The sequence below is a fragment of the Fringilla coelebs genome, assembly GCF_963513975.1.
Source record: "Fringilla coelebs genome assembly, chromosome: 11".
NCBI classification, from domain to species: domain Eukaryota; kingdom Metazoa; phylum Chordata; class Aves; order Passeriformes; family Fringillidae; genus Fringilla; species Fringilla coelebs.
The window spans coordinates 5842448-5859677 of record NC_140037.1 but is presented as its reverse complement, the minus strand read 5'-3'; the positions used below and the strand labels follow the sequence as shown (position 1 = coordinate 5859677).

The 17230-nt window shown below is 52.3% G+C and overlaps 1 protein-coding gene across 4 annotated transcripts in view; it reads right to left on the bottom strand.

The window, feature by feature from the left end:
- The window catches only part of ARHGEF9 (Cdc42 guanine nucleotide exchange factor 9), a 206685-nt gene that overhangs the window by 55632 nt on the left and 133823 nt on the right, over positions 1-17230 (bottom strand). For 3 of the 4 annotated variants that reach the window (XM_084213198.1, XM_084213199.1, XM_084213200.1), the window contains exons 5-6: positions 11463-11642; positions 837-1028 (exon numbers count right to left, since the gene is read on the bottom strand). In XM_084213198.1, coding sequence (XP_084069324.1) covers positions 837-1028; positions 11463-11642 — 372 coding nt within the window. The remainder of the gene's footprint in view (positions 1-836; positions 1029-11462; positions 11643-17230) is intronic. The other variant, XM_084213201.1, reaches the window with a different exon arrangement.

Below are 17230 nucleotides of genomic sequence, written 5' to 3'. Positions count from 1 at the left end.
GGACAGAGCCAGGCCAGCGCCATGTCCTGTTCCCAGCCCCAATGTCCTGTTCCCAGCCCCAATGTCCTGTTCCCAGCCCCAATGTCCTGTTCCCAGCCCCATGTCCTGTTCCCAGCCCCAATGTCCTGTTCCCAGCCCCATGTCCTGTTCTCAGCCCCATGTCCTGTTCCCAGCCCCATGTCCTGTTCCCAGTCCCATGTCCTGTTCCCAGTCCCATGTCCTGTTCCCAGCCCCATGTCCTGTTCTCAGCCCCCATGTCCCGTTCCCAGCCCCATGTCCTGTTCCCAGCCCCAATGTCCTGTTCCCAGCCCCAATGTCCTGTTCCCAGTCCCATGTCCTGTTCCCAGCCCCATGTCCTGTTCCCAGCCCCATGTCCTGTTCCCAGCCCCATGTCCTGTTCCCAGCCCCATGACCTGTTCCCAGCCCCATGTCCTGTTCCCAGCCCCATGTCCTGTTCCCAGCCCCATGTCCTGTTCCCAGCCCCATGACCTGTTCCCACTCCCATGTCCTGTTCCCAGCCCCATGTCCTGTTCCCAGCCCCATGTCCTGTTCCCAGCCCCATGACCTGTTCCCACTCCCATGTCCTGTTCCCAGCCCCATGTCCTGTTCTCAGCCCCCAATGTCCTGTTCTCAGCCCCATGTCCTGTTCCCAGCCCCATGTCCCGTTCCCATCCCCATGTCCTGTTCCCATCCCCATGTCCTGTTCTCAGCCCCATGTCCTGTTCCCAGCCCCATGTCCTGTTCCCAGCCCAGGCACCCCACAGATGTCCCTGAGGGGTTTGGTGCAGCAGGCTCAGCCCCAGGCCAGCCCCCAGGGGTGCCCCAGCCCCAGGTACCTCACAGATGTCCTTGAGGTGTTTGATGTAGTGGCGCTCGGTGCTCATGATCTCGTTGATGACGTTGGCTCTCATCTGGTCGCGGTTCTGCACGGTCCTGCCCAGGCACAGGCAGTCGGCGCTGGGGTCCAGGTGCCCGTTCTGCACCTCGCTGGTTCCCTCCTCCACGCCATCCTCCTGGTTCACCCATAGCTGAGGACAGAGGAGGCACAGGGATGACTGCCAGCAGCAGCTCGGGCTGGCTCAGGGCTGCAGGGCTCTGGGAGATGTGGCACCCACCCCTCCTCAGCCCGTGGGGTGTGCACACAGCTCCCAGCCCACCCTGCCCAGTTCCATACTGGTGCAACCAGCCCCAGACGCTCCCCACACACTCCCCATCTCCTGGGGATTGCAGTGCTGGCTGTTTTGACCCCAAATGTGAAATCCCCCTGTGACAGGGTGAATAAATGAGTGAATGCTACCAAGAGCTCCCAAATGAGAGCAGCCTGAGAAAAACTGCAGTGCTGGTGGCAAGCACTGTCCCAGCTCCTGCCACCCCCAGCTGGAGTCTCTCTGAACACAAGGGGTAAGCCCTTCCCAGGGGAGTGATTCCAGGTGGAGATGTGGCTGGTCCAGAGATGTGAAGTGCACATCAGACCTGGGCTGTGTTTCTGCAGCTCTGTGACCTCCCAGGCTGGGGGCCCTGAAGGAGCCCTAATTCCATTTCTCAGCAGCCTTCCTCAGGAGCTCCCAGGGACAGCCTTCCTGGCTCAGGCAAATCCCACGTCTCAGCACCCCAGCACCAGGATCCCCAAACCATGGCACCCCCAAAGCACCTGGAATGGACACCCCTGAGCAAGTCTCCTAAACCTGGGGGCTGAGAGCAGCTTGGGACAGCTGCACTGGGCACTGAAAATTATAAAAAGCAGGGAAAAAGGATCTGTGTCTTCTCAGCACACTGAAGCTGCCTTCCAATCTCAAATAAAAAGCATCCATGGAAATTGCAAATTCCACCTCTCCCCTGTGTGTCTGAACCAGCCTGTGCTCTGCACACACCATACGGTTCAAGGGCTCCTCCTGTTACCTTTTCCCACAAAACCTCCTTCAAAGAACTCTGATTGACTCAAACTGGGCTCAGAGTAGTTTGTAAACAAACATTAAATAAAACTCAGAGCTGATGGAAATACCCCTGTCTTTCACAGACCACCTCAGCTGTGATGGAAATGAGGCAATTTCTCTCCTCAGTGTTTGAAGTCCCCAAATCCTGAGGACTTTCAAACTAAAAATACTTTTTCCTGTGAGCAGTGGAACTGTCCACACACAGAGTACAAGCAAACCAGGCAGCATCATTAACCTGATCTTCAGGTTTCCTTTCAATGTTAACAGCGTTTCCTGCTTCCCCATTATTCAGTTTAAACTGGGCTTTGCACAGATTGTAAAGGGCAGTGTTCCTGTAAATTAGGAAAGTGAAAACCTCCAAACCTGCCCCTGCTCCTTGCCTGCATTCCCAACCAGCAGCTGTTCTGCTAAACCACCTCTTGCAGCTCCCACATTCTGCCCTCCCACAGGGAGTTGTAAAGGCCAAGAAAAAAAAAACCACCAAAAAACCCAAACCAATCTCTTCTTTACAGGATGTTAGTGATGCTGCAAATCTGGGGGATCAAAAAGGGGTTTTGTAGGATTTCTCTCAGCACTGGGAAGCCTGGCTGAGGTCACTGTGAGGGAAATAGAGAGCTGGTGATCCAATCCCATCAAATGCAGCGGAATCCAGCAAGGAAAACCTCTCCTGGCACACTGAAACAAATGTCTCTTGTTCAGAAAGACAACCCAAAATCTGGCTAGAAAAGTGTCCCTTCCAGCAAGCCCACCCTCCTCTGGAAGAGGTTTGGGGTCCACTGAGGCAGAGCAACACCCCATGAACGTGAGCAGTGGTTTCTGCTGAAAAAGAAATAAAAATTTAATCAATAAATAAAACAATTGTTGCTGCTGAGCAAAACCCTGTTGTGGTAAAAGACCTCGGGGCCAACTACTGACATCAGTGCCACCAATTTCAGTGCTGGAAAAACCTGAGGGCACCCTGAGGAGAGACAATGGGTCCTGGGAAGGACAGAATGGCACAGGGAGTCCTGCAAGGGACAGGTCCTGGTGGCAGCTTCACTGGCATTCCAACAAACAGATGTGGAAAATCCAGCAGGACCAGTGTGGGGATTAAACTCTGTTGGTTGAAGTTTAAAATAACTTCCCTCTCTGCTTTTCCTCTCCTACAGAAAGGGATTTTGCAGCCTTCCCAAACCCAACAGGAACAGCCTGTTACCAAGTTTGATGACATTCCTGCCAGTTTGGCAGCAGAGCACATTTTTAAAGCTCTGCCTCCTGGAGTCAGGTGATCATGAGAAAAAAATTGATTTTCACTTAAAAAAAAGCCAGGAAGATCTAATCATTACAAAGCATGTGTGTGTAAACCTGAGTGATGAATCCTAAAGGCTTTGAAACTCCAAGGCAGATAGCAAACTTCCAAACTTCCATGATTCCTCAAATTCAGGCTGCCTTTTGTGCACAGCAGGAACACTCCCTCCTTCCTCATCTGTGAATCTCAGGAGTCCTGCTTTCTTCCTTAATGAAATTCTTGCTCCTTCCTGCTAGAATCCATGTTCCCAAAGGGGAAAAAAAATACAGTTCTAGTCTAGATGACTTCTGCCTTAGAATAAAAACAAATGGAACAATTTTATCAGCTCCAGAGGAAGCTGAAGGTGTTTGCACCCTCCAGCCTCTGCTGCTGGAAGGATGAATCCCACTGTGTTGTTCAAACACTCCTGTTTCCATCTAAACCACTGAAGTTGTCTGAAATTCCAGCAAGGATCCTTCTTCCAGAGCATCATTTGAAGTTGGGACCATGACTAATAAAAGCTGAGGTGCGGAGCTGAGGCAGCTCTGGCACTGACCTTGGGCCAGTCCCTGCAGCTGGAGGAGGTTCCTCACCCAAACCCAGGGATAATCATGGAAAAGCTGATGGAGCTGTTGAAATATGGGCTGAAATGCATCAGCAGACTCTTGTTCTCACCCAGGAGCAGCACTCTGGGGAGACAGACCTGGGGCTGGCTCTGCACCCCCAGCTCTCAGCACTGGGGGGGAGCTGGGCCGTGCTGGGCCAAGGGAAGGTGGCACTCCAAGGGTTAACTGTGCCCCCTGTCCCAGTGCCACCAGCCAGGCTGGATCCTTGTGCCTCACTGACAGTGATGGAGCTGCAGGTGACAGCAAGGTGGCACAGCCACACTGGGGAGATCCTGGCCTTGTTCAAAAACTTCTGCAGCGTCACACTGAGGGATTTGGACACAGCTGCAAATGCTCCTGGTCTTAACCCAGCCCCTCTGACAGGGTGATCCCTCTGTTTCACACACATGGGGCTCCCAAAAATGCCTGAATTTCCCTCCTTCCTGTGGGGAACAGCTGAGATCACACTCCTGGAAGAAGGTCTGTCTGCTCCTCATCTCTCCAAAGGGGCACAAAGGCACAGCTGCCCCTCCCTCAGAGCAAATATCTCCATTCTTAGAAAAGAAACTTCAGAACTCTTTCTGTTTTCTCCCACTTTCATCCCAGCTCTCCAGCACCCCCAGCTCAGGATGGGTGGCTGCCATCCCTGTGGGCATTTCCAGGGAACCCTACAATAATAAATCCAGGGTCTCTTTAAACACCTCTGCAATGGAAAACACCAGGGGCTGTAAAATAAAACAGCAATGGGAGGGCTTCCCCCAGGCCATGAAAAACACCCAGCAACCAAAGCACCGAGCCCTGAGAGCCATTCTGAGCACTTTGCATCAAGAATTCATTAAAAGAAATCAGTAAAAACTACAGGATAAAAACCCTAAGTTGCATAATGCTGGTCCTACCTGATGTTTCCCATTGAAAGGCCCCTCCATGTGGAGAGGAACAGACTTATAGTGAGTCCTGTTCCAAAATTCAACCCTAATTGGGAAGTCATGACCAGCTCTTGTGTAATGCAAGAACTTGCAGAGGCAGATAAAAGTAAAATAATCACAGAAAAAAGGCCCTTTTCCCTAAGGAGCTCTTCTGGGAGCCAGGGAGAGCTGATGGCTGCATTGTGCTCATTCATGTTCTCCATGACTGACATCCTTTTGGAAAGGGAACAAAGGAAGAGCCAGGGAGCCACGGGCCAGGCAGGCTCACCCCAGTGCCCAGCAAGAGCACGGAGCAGATTCCTGGAAAATGTGTTCAGGCACATGGGAGGCAAGGAGGTGAGAGGGGAGAGCCAGCAGAGCTTCATTCAGAGACCTGGGACAAGGTGTTACAGAGCTCAGAGCCCTGCCAGGGCCTGAAGGGGCTCCAGGAGAGCTGGAGAGGGACTGGGGACAAGGATGGAGGGACAGGACACAGGGAATGGCTCCCACTGCCAGAGGGCAGGGCTGGATGGGAGATTGGGAATTGGGAATTGTTCCTGGCAGGGTGGGCAGGCCCTGGCACAGGGTGCCCAGAGCAGCTGGGGCTGCCCCTGGATCCCTGGCAGTGCCCAAGAGAAGCCTGGGACAGTGGGAGGTGTCCCTGCCATGGCAGGGGGGGCACTGGATGGGCTTTAAGGTCCCTCCCAGCCCAAACCAGTCTGGGATTCTATGATATAAAATTTCTATAAATACAATTTATCAGCTTGCAGCTTTACTCAAATGGCACTGGGCCAGCACCACTGACCTGCAATTATTGCAGATTTACCCTGCTCAGTGCAGGCACTGGATGGAGAGCACTTTTTCCTTCAACAGGCACCAAGGCCTGATCACCTCATAATGATCAGAAACCACAACAAAGCAAACATGTTATCAGCCAGCTGGATGATTAACCTGCTGCCACTGGATATTCACAAGGACAAAAGCAGAGATAATGTGCCATTCTGGATTCTCACTCCCAATTAACTATCCTGGCAGATTAATGACACACACACATCCTTCAGAGAGCTGCTGCCATCCAGGGAATCTGGACTGTACAGGACAGGTGTGGGCAGTGCCAGCGGTTACAGTGCCAGAGGCTCCAATAACCTGAGAAATCCATGGAAGCACAGAGCCTCAGGAGCCTCTCCCACCCCTCCATCCTGCCCTGCTCGGCAAAGCAGCTCCACTCCCACAGGATCTGCTCCTTTTCCTGCCTCCTTCAGCTGCTTCCAGGGCTGTGTCCTTGTCTGCAGCCCTGTGCAGTGCCACACCCTGTGCAGTGTCACATCCCTGTGCAGTGCCACACCCTGTGCAGTGTCACATCCCTGCCCTGTGCAGTGTCACACCCTGTGCAGTGTAACACCCCTGTGCAGTGTCACATCCCCACCCTGTGCAGTGTCACACCCTGTGCAGTGTCACACCCTGTGCAGTGTCACACCCCTGTGCAGTGTCACATCCCTGTGCAGTGTCACACCCCTGTGCAGTGTCACACCCTGTGCAGTATCACATCCCCACCCTGTGCAGTGTCACACCCCTGTGCAGTGTCACACCCTGTGCAGTGTCACCTCCCTGTGCAGTGTCACCTCCCTGTGCAGTGCCACACCCTGTGCAGTGCCACACCCTGTGCAGTATCACATCCCCACCCTGTGCAGTGTCACACCCTGTGCAGTGTCACACCCCTGTGCAGTGTCACCTCCCTGTGCAGTGTCACCTCCCTGTGCAGTGCCACACCCTGTGCAGTGCCACACCCTGTGCAGTATCACATCCCCACCCTGTGCAGTGTCACACCCTGTACAGTGTCACCTCCCTGTGCAGTGCCACACCCTGTGCAGTGTCACATCCCTGTGCAGTGTCACATCCCTGTGCAGTGTCACATGCTGAGCTCTGTCCATCCCTGAGCCCTGTTCATCCCCAGCCCTGTCCATCCCTGAGCTCTGTCCATCCCCAGCCCAGCCCTGTCCTGCCCCTCCACCCTCCCCTGGATTAAGGAGCTCGGTTGCCCATCTGCAGCCCAGGAGGGCCCGTGGTGCAGAGCTCTGCACAAGTAAAGCAGCAGCAGCCTCCAGGCTCAGCCCGTCCCGGGCTCTGCCGAGGTGCTCCCCCTTGCCAGCCTCCAGGAGGAGTGAGGAGCTGCCCGGACATGCTGTGTGTCCCCCGGAGCTGTTCCTGCCAGCCCCGGCCCCTGCACAGCAGGAATGTGGCTGGGATGCAGTTTGCTGGGAAGCACAGAGCATCTTCTGTATCCTCTTCCAGGACAAGGAACAGGACACTTGGCAGCAGAAGGAAAGGCAGCTGAAGCAAGGTGCTCCCCTCCCCTGGTCCTACCCCTCTTTTCTTTCCCAGCCTGAATTTCTCCCTCAGTAATCTGGCTCCAGTCTCAGTGACCTCCACACCTTCCAGCCCACAGGCTCTCTCCTCTTTCCTCCCTCCAACTCCCCCCAGCTTTAGCAAAGCCTCTTCAGCTCTTCTTCTCCTCTCTAAAATTCTCATTCCCAGCCTCAGAAATTCCCTTTACTCAAGATGAGAAAAACCTTTTAGTCATTTCTGGGGATGGAGAAAGCAGGGGATCCTGCAGGGACAGCTTCAGGCTCTGGATCCCTGAGAGGTGAACAAGAACAGCTCCAGAGAACAGGCCCTGTGCTCCCTCCTGCTCCCTGCAACCCAAATGCACATTCCCAGGGGCTGCAGCTCCAGCAGGGACCAAAAGCTGCTTGGACACTGCAGCAAACTGCATGTGCTCCATCCATCCATCCATCCATCCATCCATCCATCCATCCATCCATCCATCCATCCATCCATCCATCCATCCATCCATCCATCCATCAGAACCCTGGGAATTAGGGCTCAGCCCCCTGCTGGCACACAGGTGGGAAGAGCAGGAGGTCAGAGCTCACTCAGAGCCCTGCCAGGCTGAGGAAGGGCAGGCCCAGGGAAGGGGCTCTGGAGGGGCTGTGGAGATTCCTGCCTGCTTTGCCTGACTCACAGAAAGGCCTCCAAACTCCGTCCTTGCCCCTCCAAGCCAGCTTGTCCAGGGAAGGGCACAGTGCCAGGGTGTGACCCTTTGGGGGCCTGTCTGGGCTGCAGGTGGCACAGGGAGCCCTGGGGTGCTCCTTGCCTTTAGGAACCTCAAACTCTGCAGCTCAGCCCGTCCCCAGCAGTGCTGCCCATGCTGGGCCCTACCTCCAGCACAGCTATTTGGGAGCTGGATTTGCCACAGGAGAATCAAATCTCCTTTAGAAGGCTCTGACTGCAGCTCCATCCTCTTTCTTTGGGAAATCTGACGCCCCTGGCTCTGAGGGAATGCTAATGCAAGGGCTGCAGTGGGGGAAAGCAGGGGAGTGATGAGCTCAACAAGATACAATCAGATTTTAGAGGCAAAAAGAAGCAGATGGGGCAGCAACAGAGAGCAGGCACAGCTAAAAGCTAAACCCACCTGCCCAGTAAAGCACGAGCTGCCAGGCACTGGGACCAGGCTCTGGGTTCAGAGTCTCCTGCTCCACAGTGCCTTAAAAGCTCACTCCAATTTATCCAGCACTTCTCCTTCAGCAGAAAATAAAGTGGGTCAAAGGCAGCTTTTCAGCAGGAAAATCAATCTAAAATTACAACACTTGGGGGAACCAAGGCAGTGGTGAGAGAGAACATGGAGCACTGCCACCCCTGCACTTCTCCACCCCTGCACCTTCCCCTGGAAGAGGAGACCATGAGGATTTTATAGCCCCTCCTTGCTCCTTGGCAGGACCATTTCTTCCCTTCTTCAGTCACCAGGCACTACAAGAAGCTGCAGTAAAAGCTCCTCAGCCCCAGTTTTGCTCTTTACTTTGGCTTAGTAACATAAGGAAGGGAGACTCAGCATTGCTGAGGTGAGAAGAAATATATTCTGCAAGCTCAGTCTGGTATCCAAAGAGACTAAGGAGAGCTTTACACAGGAATAAATCCCCTCTCTGCCCAAGACAGGGGCACTCTGCCATGTCTCTGAGGAGAGATTCCACTGCACAGCATCCATAAGCTTTACTCTTTTTATTTCTCTTGCAGTGGAAATATGTCAGAGCCTGAACATTAAGCCATTTGATTTCCTGTGTTTGGAGTGTCTCACCTGGGCTGTTTTGGAGCCTTGATGAGGAGCTCTGCAATCAAAACTTTGTTTTGAGGCTTGCTGTGCTTTTTGAAGGAGATCTCAAGGTACAACAATGGGTCCATGGGCAGCCCTGGACTGCTATTCTGTGCTGTAAATCCCTCCCTCCCAACACTCAGCCTGTTTTCTGAGCCAGTGTCAATGTGCTGGTTATGCAAAAACTCATCTGTAGCCCACGATGTACAGACAGCCCAAGGCTCTGCCATCCACAGAGGGGGAAAAAGTGGCATTTCCATCACAAGAATGTGAAATCCTGCTTGGAATTCCTGCTGGTTTTTCTCAGCTGCACCTCCCAACCTGTCAGACCGCTGGAAGTTGACAGGATGTTCAAAGACACCGTGCAGCCACCACAGCTGTGCCCTGTGGGTGTCCAGTGTGCTCAGAACAGGCACTAAAATACACCAAGACACCTTCACCTGTCTAAACCCAGCTTGTTGCTGGGTCTTAAATTTAGTTCTGGAGTTCTTAGCCACCCTTCTGACTTAGGGGTGTTCATGACCTTCTCCCTGAGCACAGCAGCTCCCTGCAGAAACCATCCATCATTCCCTGCTGGCTCCAAATCTTACTTCTCCTATGCTGTGTTATCTCTTCTCCCCAAAAAAAGACATTGCTTTATCCATCCAGTCTCTCCTTAAAAGCTCCCAAACCTCTGTGGTTTCCTCTCCCCACCTTCCTTCTATCCAAGTCCCAAGCTACCAAGAGGATTCGTGCAGGTGTGAGCAGGGAGACAACAATTGTTGTGTGTGCAGGGAATTCAGGAGCCTTTTTGTTTGCCACCCCTGGCTGTCATGTAAAGGAGGCCAAGGGAATCAGCAGGTTCCTGTTTTCCTCTCCACTTGCAAATGTGAAGTTCCCTGCTATGAGATTTCATGAGTGCCAAATGCTTTGCCAAAGGTTTTCAGATGATCTGGCTGGAGAGCAAGAAGCGTCAGACAGCTCATTGCAAACTGGGTTCCCAGCCCAGTTTTGTCCTCAGAAGTGATTCAAAGGACTTTGAGACGAGCCCAACTGTGCAGTGATCTTCTCCTGCACTCCTGTTAGTACCTACAAGAGGCCTGAAGTCTGAAATATCCTGAAATTAATCCTATTTGGCTTCATACCTGTCTGGTCTGTCTGACATCCCTCACTTGAATGCTATTCATATTCTATGCAACATATTGTTCCCTTTTCCTTCTGTGCTTGCAGAAGAGAAATACAGATATAAAGAAAAGCAATTATTTTGCAAGTAAAACTAGAACCACCCAGGCTAAATCAGGCAGTTTTCTGGCATCATCTTAAAAAAGCAGGGCTCAAAGTACAACAGAGAAAAACGCAGCCTGCTCATGATGTGAGTGATCATCTGCTCTTCTTGCAGTTCTTTCATTCCTTATTCAGCTGCTTTGGAAACCTGAGGGGCAAATCTTTCCCTCCAGCCTCCCTTCAAGACCTGCAGCCAAAATGGGCCAGAGGTGTTGTTTTTAAATAATAATTCTCACTAAGGCAGCAGAGGCAGGCATTGCTCCTCTCTGGGAGGGGAAAGGGCAGCTGGTCCCTGCCTGCCCTCAACAAGTGACTCCCAGATGGAACAGCCAAGCCAGCCTCTTGCAGAGCTGATGAAGGATTGCTCTCACTGGGATACTGGACAGAACAGGCAAGAAACCTGCCTGGTCAGGCTGTTGTGACCCTCAGCACCAAGGATGAGGATCCAGGATTTGTTCCAGACATTTGTCTGAGACTCACTGATTCCCCTCCCCTTTGTTCCCCAGTTTCTAAAACCATCCTCCCAGCCTTTGGAAAGTGTAGGGAGAGATGGGGAGTTCAGCCAAGACCATGATCCATCCTACAGACACTGGCTCATTTGTTTTTCTGGTGTGTTTTTAAAAAACAGGACAATGTTTTCCAGACTATTCTTAAACCTCCTGCAGACAGTTTGTTTGTGACACCAGACCAAAGGGCTGTTAAAGCTTATCCCTAGAATCACAAAAAAATCAGCAGTGGTCAGTGCACTGAGAGGTTAAACTGGCCCAGAATATTTCAGTGTTTAAATTAAGCAAACAAAATGAGATTGTTCTGTTCAGCCTTTCCAGCTGCGGCCCAGAGGAGATGTGTTAGTGGCACAGGTGAGAATGTTTCTGCAAGAAGGTTTTCACCTCAATCACACATGACACAAATCCATTTTCCAGACTTGCTGCCACCATTGGCTGCAGGGTCAGACTCAAAATACCAAACACAATTTGTTATCCCAAAATACCCAAATCCCAAAATACCAAACACCATTTGTTATCCCAAGCCAGATTAACAGCGTGAACTTTTTTGGGCAGCCCAGCTCCAGTTCCAGTCATGGATCTCTCCCTCTTGGCACTGGCCAGAGCTGGGGGAGACACAAGAGCTGCACCAGAGGGGAAACAATTGTGTGTTGGGGAGGCAGCAGCAAGCAGAAACCTTCTTTGCTGCCCATTTTTTGGACAGAAAACAGGCAAAGAAGTGGGAATCAGCATCAGTGAGAACAAACACAGTAAAAACTGAGTGAGAGCTCAGTTCTTGATGTCCTGAGCATGGGCAGGGATCCCTTAGGGCAGTAACAAGCAGAGAATCACTCACCCTCACGAAGCTGGCGGGAAACCATCCTTCCTCATCGTCGATCTGACCCCACCACCAGTCCTTGTTGGAAGCATCCAGGACCTTGATGACGTCTCCTGCTTTAAATGCCAACTCCCGGTTGGCCATGGTGACGTGATCCCATACTGCCTCAGCACTGACAATGGAACCACCACTGATCAGCTTGGGGAGAGAAAGGCACAGTCAGGGCACAGCCACAGCCCCAGCCCCTCACATGCACAGCAGCACAGCAGCACAGCAGCACAGCTCACAGCCAAACCACATCTCCATGGCAGCTCCACCCTGCCCTGCCCTGCCCTGCCCTGCCCTCCCCACTGCCAACCGTGCCAGGCAAGCTCCAGGTGCTGTGTCCCGTGTCCCCCAGGGCCTGGCACCTCCCCTCCCCCTCCCTGCAGGCACATCTGTCAGGGACAACTCCACTGACCAATGTGCATTTCCCAAAACCAGCAAAAACAAGCCATGGTGTCCCACAGAGGAATTTTCACTTTGGTTGAAATGTCAGAGAGTTTCCATGCAGATCCAAGCAAAGTTAGTGCACGTATTTAGAAGGGGTTTTTGAAACTGGAGGCTGCCTGTTTTAGTGCTGGTGATGTACTGACACCCCTCACTTGTGACACGCTGCTGACCTGCCCCATCCCTGGCCTGCAGCACAGCCCAGGGCAATCCTGCTGCTCCTGCTCGTGGGGACAGGCTGCATGGAGCATGTCATGTACCCTGGGCACTGGATGGGGCCAGGCTGGGGTGTGACAGGAGCTCAGGAACATTTCTGTGGAGCTCATGGAGCTGCAGAAGCGCACCAGCACAGCCCAGGTCTCCTCTGTGACAGCCATGAAACTCCTGCTCGGTGCTGGCAGGAGGGAACATCCCAGCACTGGTGCCTTCCACACCACCAGCCATCCATCCATCCCCACCCAGGACACCCCCTGCCCCTCTGACTGACAGCTGGGTGCTTTTAACAGAGCAATAGAAATTGTGTTTATGTGTTGCCCACTGCAGGCATTCTGTGCTGAGCTCTGAGGCTGCCCCAGCAAACACAGATTTTCCCCATGTGCTAATCAGCCTGTCACAGCCATCCTGGGTTCCTCAATTCTGCTACTGAGACACCCTGACCATGGACTTGGGCTGCCTCCAGTCCAGGGCCAGAGCTCAACCCTGTGGCCGTTCCAGATCTTGCTGTGGTGAGGCTCTGAGAGCCACAGTGTCCCCTCAGCTGGGGGAGGAACACAGGGAACACAGACAATAACCCCTCGCTGTGGGTGAGCAAGTGGAGAAGCTCTTAATGCAAGTCTGGCATGCCCAAACCTCTGTTAATCACTGGCTGCACAGTGAGAACCTGAAGGAGACCTTCCAGCACAGCTCCAGGTTCTCAGCATCAACAGAGAACACTGAAGTCATCCAGACAATCCAGTCAACAGATTAAAGGGCCAGATTCACCATTTGCCTTGGACTGGCTCTCCTTTACAACTCTGATCTCCTTGGCTTTGGGACAGCTGGAGCTGCAGTCCCAGCCCTGCAGTTGTGGAGTCAATCACACAAAGCAGAAAGACCTACAAGGCTTAACCTGGCAGTGCCTTTCATCCTCAAAACCCAGACAGATCCAGTCAGTGGGCAGCAAAGTAAAGCTGTGCTCCTCCCACTTCCACTTTGATAAACTGTCCCTTCTGATTCAAAATCAGCCGTAGAAGAAACCTTTGTCCCCTTTGTGTGTCCAACAGGGGACTGTCCACACAAGCCTCACAAGGTCCTGGGGCCAGGCAGAAAACCAAGGCACAGAACAAGCCCTCAGGGGATGGCTGAACTCGTGGGCACCTCCTGCTTCACTGAGGGCTCATCCCACATCTGGGCTTTTGAGACAAGCTGGAGGGAGCTGGTCCCACCCAAACCAGCAGCAGCTGCAGTCAGATGGTGGTGGAGCCCCAGCTCACCCAGAGCTGGGCTCAGCAAAGCAGGGCAGCCACATCTGGAGAAGTACCAGTTATATAGAGACTGATTTCTGACCCCAGTGCAACAGCTGGATGCCCAGAGGTGTTTCAGCACCTCCTCACAGCCCCTTGCTCTGCTCCCAGGCAGGGTTCCTGGATGCTCTCATGAATAAGGATCAGTTTAAAGCACAGAGACCCCCAGACAGATCTGGAGGAGATGAGACTGCAGAGCTGAAGAAACCCCACATTTGATACATTTGAGACAGGGTGCCATTTATCTGTTCTTCTGCCGGGACTGAGCTCTTCTCCTTCACCAAAAGTGCTGCCATATTTATGGACACAGGTTTGGTTTCCCAGGTAAGGAAGTTCTGCCCTTCCAGCCCCCAGCTTTTCCCTCCCCCAGGCATTTCACCAGCCCTTTCAGGCTTCCACATACCCTGCCTGCATTCTTCTGGAACACAGATGACCAGAATTGCAAATACTATTCCCAAAGGGACCTTACCAGAGATTTGTGGAACAGTATGAAATATTTATTCCAGTGTCACAGAGATCTCCCAGTAATGCCTCACGTGTTCCCCTTTCCCCACGGCCACCTCCCACCCGTGGCTCACAGGGATCCTGCACTCAGCTCCCCTCAGTAAATGCTGTAGAGTACGTTCTCTTTGGCTGCAAAATCAGTTTTCTTGTCAAAAAATGAACGGGGTTGGCCTGACACTTGTTCTTTTTGTTAATGCCATTGGGTATTTCAGTCCCTCTTGCACTGATGAGGAACCAGGAACAGAGCTATTACGCAGGAGCCGTGTTCCTGCTGCTTCTGCTTCAGCTGACAGAGATTCTGCTGTCACTTCACACACAGCCAGTTCTGGGCACAAACTGCCACAGAAACGTCACTGAGCCCAAACTTCAGAGGGACTGTGCTTCAAACCCTCCCAGCCTACTATGCAAAAATGCATTCCTGAGCCCGAGGCACAAATCCCAGCTCTGAGGAGCAGGCAGGGACTGCAGAGGGACACAGAGGGACAGACAGAGGGACACCTCTGCCCTTTTGTGCTGTTAACACACAGGCCTGGAAGGTGCTTTCAGAGGATGTCAGGAGCTTTCAGAGGATGTCAGGGGGGGCTTTGCAAGGTGTTCTTCATCTCAAGGAGAAAGGCTCCAACTCCTTGGTTCTCAGTGATCAGTGCCAGCAGGGGCTGGTCCTGCCCAGCCCCTGGCCCTTGCTCTCAGCTCCAGAAGGGATCCACATCCCAGGAATCCTGCAAGCAAGCCTTGCCCTTTTGGAACACAAATCCAGCTCAGCCTGTACCAAAAGGACGGCGAGAACTGGAGCTCCAGCCATGCCACGTGCTGAGCCCATTGAGAGAATGTCAGGGCCTCAAATGAAAAGATCCAGTTTAATTTATCTTGCAAGACATCTTGCTGCATCCATGGAGCCATCCAGCTCTCTCAGGGCAGGGTTATGGAGACAGAACCTGACATCTGCAGCAGCAGGAGATGACAAACTGGAGAAAGGTCAGCATGAAATATTATTTTCTCAGAGAATTCAACACAGGAGCTCTTCACTCCAGAAAGTTCACGTCTCTTGGCTTCAAGGCTGAGCTTAGTGCTGTGGTCAGAGATATTCAGCCAAAGACCTTGGAAAGAACTTCTCTGCCATAAAGTCAGGTTCTCCCACGCTGCAGCTGAGGGAGTCATCTGGACTCCCTGATAGCCAGTGAAGAGAAAGAGGCACATCTGGAGCGTGATTCATCCTGGCTATTTCAGCAATCTACCTTCCAGCCAGGTGAATCATGCCCTACAATTCACTCTGTGTTTAACTGGTTGAGGATCAAGTTTGCATTTCCCACATCTTAATGTTCACCCCATCTGCGACCTGGCCATTGCCAAAACCAAAGGACAGAATTTAAGAATAATTATCACTATAGGAATAGTGACATTTTAAAGCACACTCTCCCAGACAGAACAAGTTTCTGAAGGGTGAAGCTTGGTGGAAATAAATTTATGCTCTCTGTGCCCACCAGAGGAATCCACAAAATCTTGGCCTTGTAAATTTACAAATATTAGAACTTAGATATTTGGGGAAGTGTCCTACCCATAGGAAAGGAGAAGCAGTGAGAAGAAATGCAGCAGGTGACAAGGACATTCAGTGTGACATCCCCTGCACACTGCCTGTCTGCCAGGTGGGAGTCCTACTTCCTATTAAAATCAATTATTCTTGTCAGTTCTTTGCTCAAAGTAAAGAGCCCAAGGAGCAAATTCCTCAATGCTTTTTCACCTGGTAACATGAGTGCAGCAATGCCCAGGAGCATTTGGGAACCACAGGCCTGAGAATAATGATTGCTGCTCTACAGGAGCCTGCAGAGCACTTTGTGGGGTGGAGGAAAAACTTTCTCAGGGGGCAGAAGAGAAGATGAACCCTTGGGATGTTGTGTGGGCTGGGCACCAGGCACTGCCCAACAAACACCAGGGCACAGAGAGGAGGGGGCACTCCCACAGCCCAGCAGCGCTAAAAAAATGAATTTAATGAGGAAGAGAAAAAGGGCAAAAAGACAAGGCTCTGTCTAACTCCATGCACAGCTTAACCACCCTAAGGACAGGGGGGATGATCCCTGAACCACCAGCACCAGCTCAGCCTTCCCAGGGATTCCCCCCAGAGGTTCCCACAGCAAACCTCCGAGAACTCAGTCACAAACCCTCCCCCTAGAGAAGCTCCCTCACTCCCAGCACCACAGGTGAGTGCTTTACAACAGCAAAGCCAGAGGAAAGGAAGGAAACCATTCCTGCTGAAGGGCTGGCAGGATTTTGCTCTCTCTTCCTGTCTGCTGGCATTTCCAGGATGGAACGTGGCCACTGGAAATGCAGAATTACATTAGAGGTGCTGCCAAAATAAAATGACATCAACAACAAACAGTAAAAAAGGTTTTCAGGGGATTCTGCAAGGCCCCACCTCTGACAGCTCGTGCCAGGGATGCTGAACTCACCAGTGCTGGGAGAGCTCAGAAAGGATCTGGCCCAAGATCCCACTGCCTCCCTCTCTCCTTGCACTTTCCAAAGCCAAAGGGCTTCAAGATGTCATCAGTGCCACACAGGAGCTTCCAAGGAATAAAAAGGAGGTGCTCAAAAGTGGGAGTTTGACTCCAGATTTTACAGCTTTCTCTTCTGGCCATGCCTTTGTGGCACCTTTATCAAGATCAGATAAAGGTCCCCATCAAAGTAAGTCGGAAAATAAAGAATAAAAGGAGTAACAGGAACAGCTCCCTGTTCCAGGAGCTGGTGGGATCTGTCTCACCCTGTCACTGCAGCAGGTCTGGAGCGAATCCACACGAGCCAAAGGAGAGGAAGGGCAGGGCAATGTCTCTCCCAGCCTGTATCCACGGCAGATCCTGATGAAAAAAGCCCAGGAACACCACCTAGGATGGCTTCCCAAAGCACATTTACAGAGTGGCCTCTGAGCCAGGGGTTACAACTCCTCCCAGGCCACTGCAGGGTTTAAATCTCTGAGCCATGACCCAGTTGTGCCCCTGCAGAGGGACTTCGCTCCAGCTCCACATGACAGGACCAACTGGAAAATTATTCTGGGGAATGGGTGAGCCTCTGCCTCCAATCTGCTTCATTTTCCCTGGCTCTGCTCACTTCCCAAGCCAGGATGCACAATTGGACAAGAACATCTGCTCCACCTCAGCCCCTGCCTGCAGTGAGGCAGTCAAAGATTAAACATCTTTGAGTGAAATCAGCCACTGCTGCAACATTTTGCTGAATATTCCCAACACATCAACACTTACTGGCTTCTTAAGGGCCAGCCTGAAGAAGAAATCAGGGGCTTAGTGG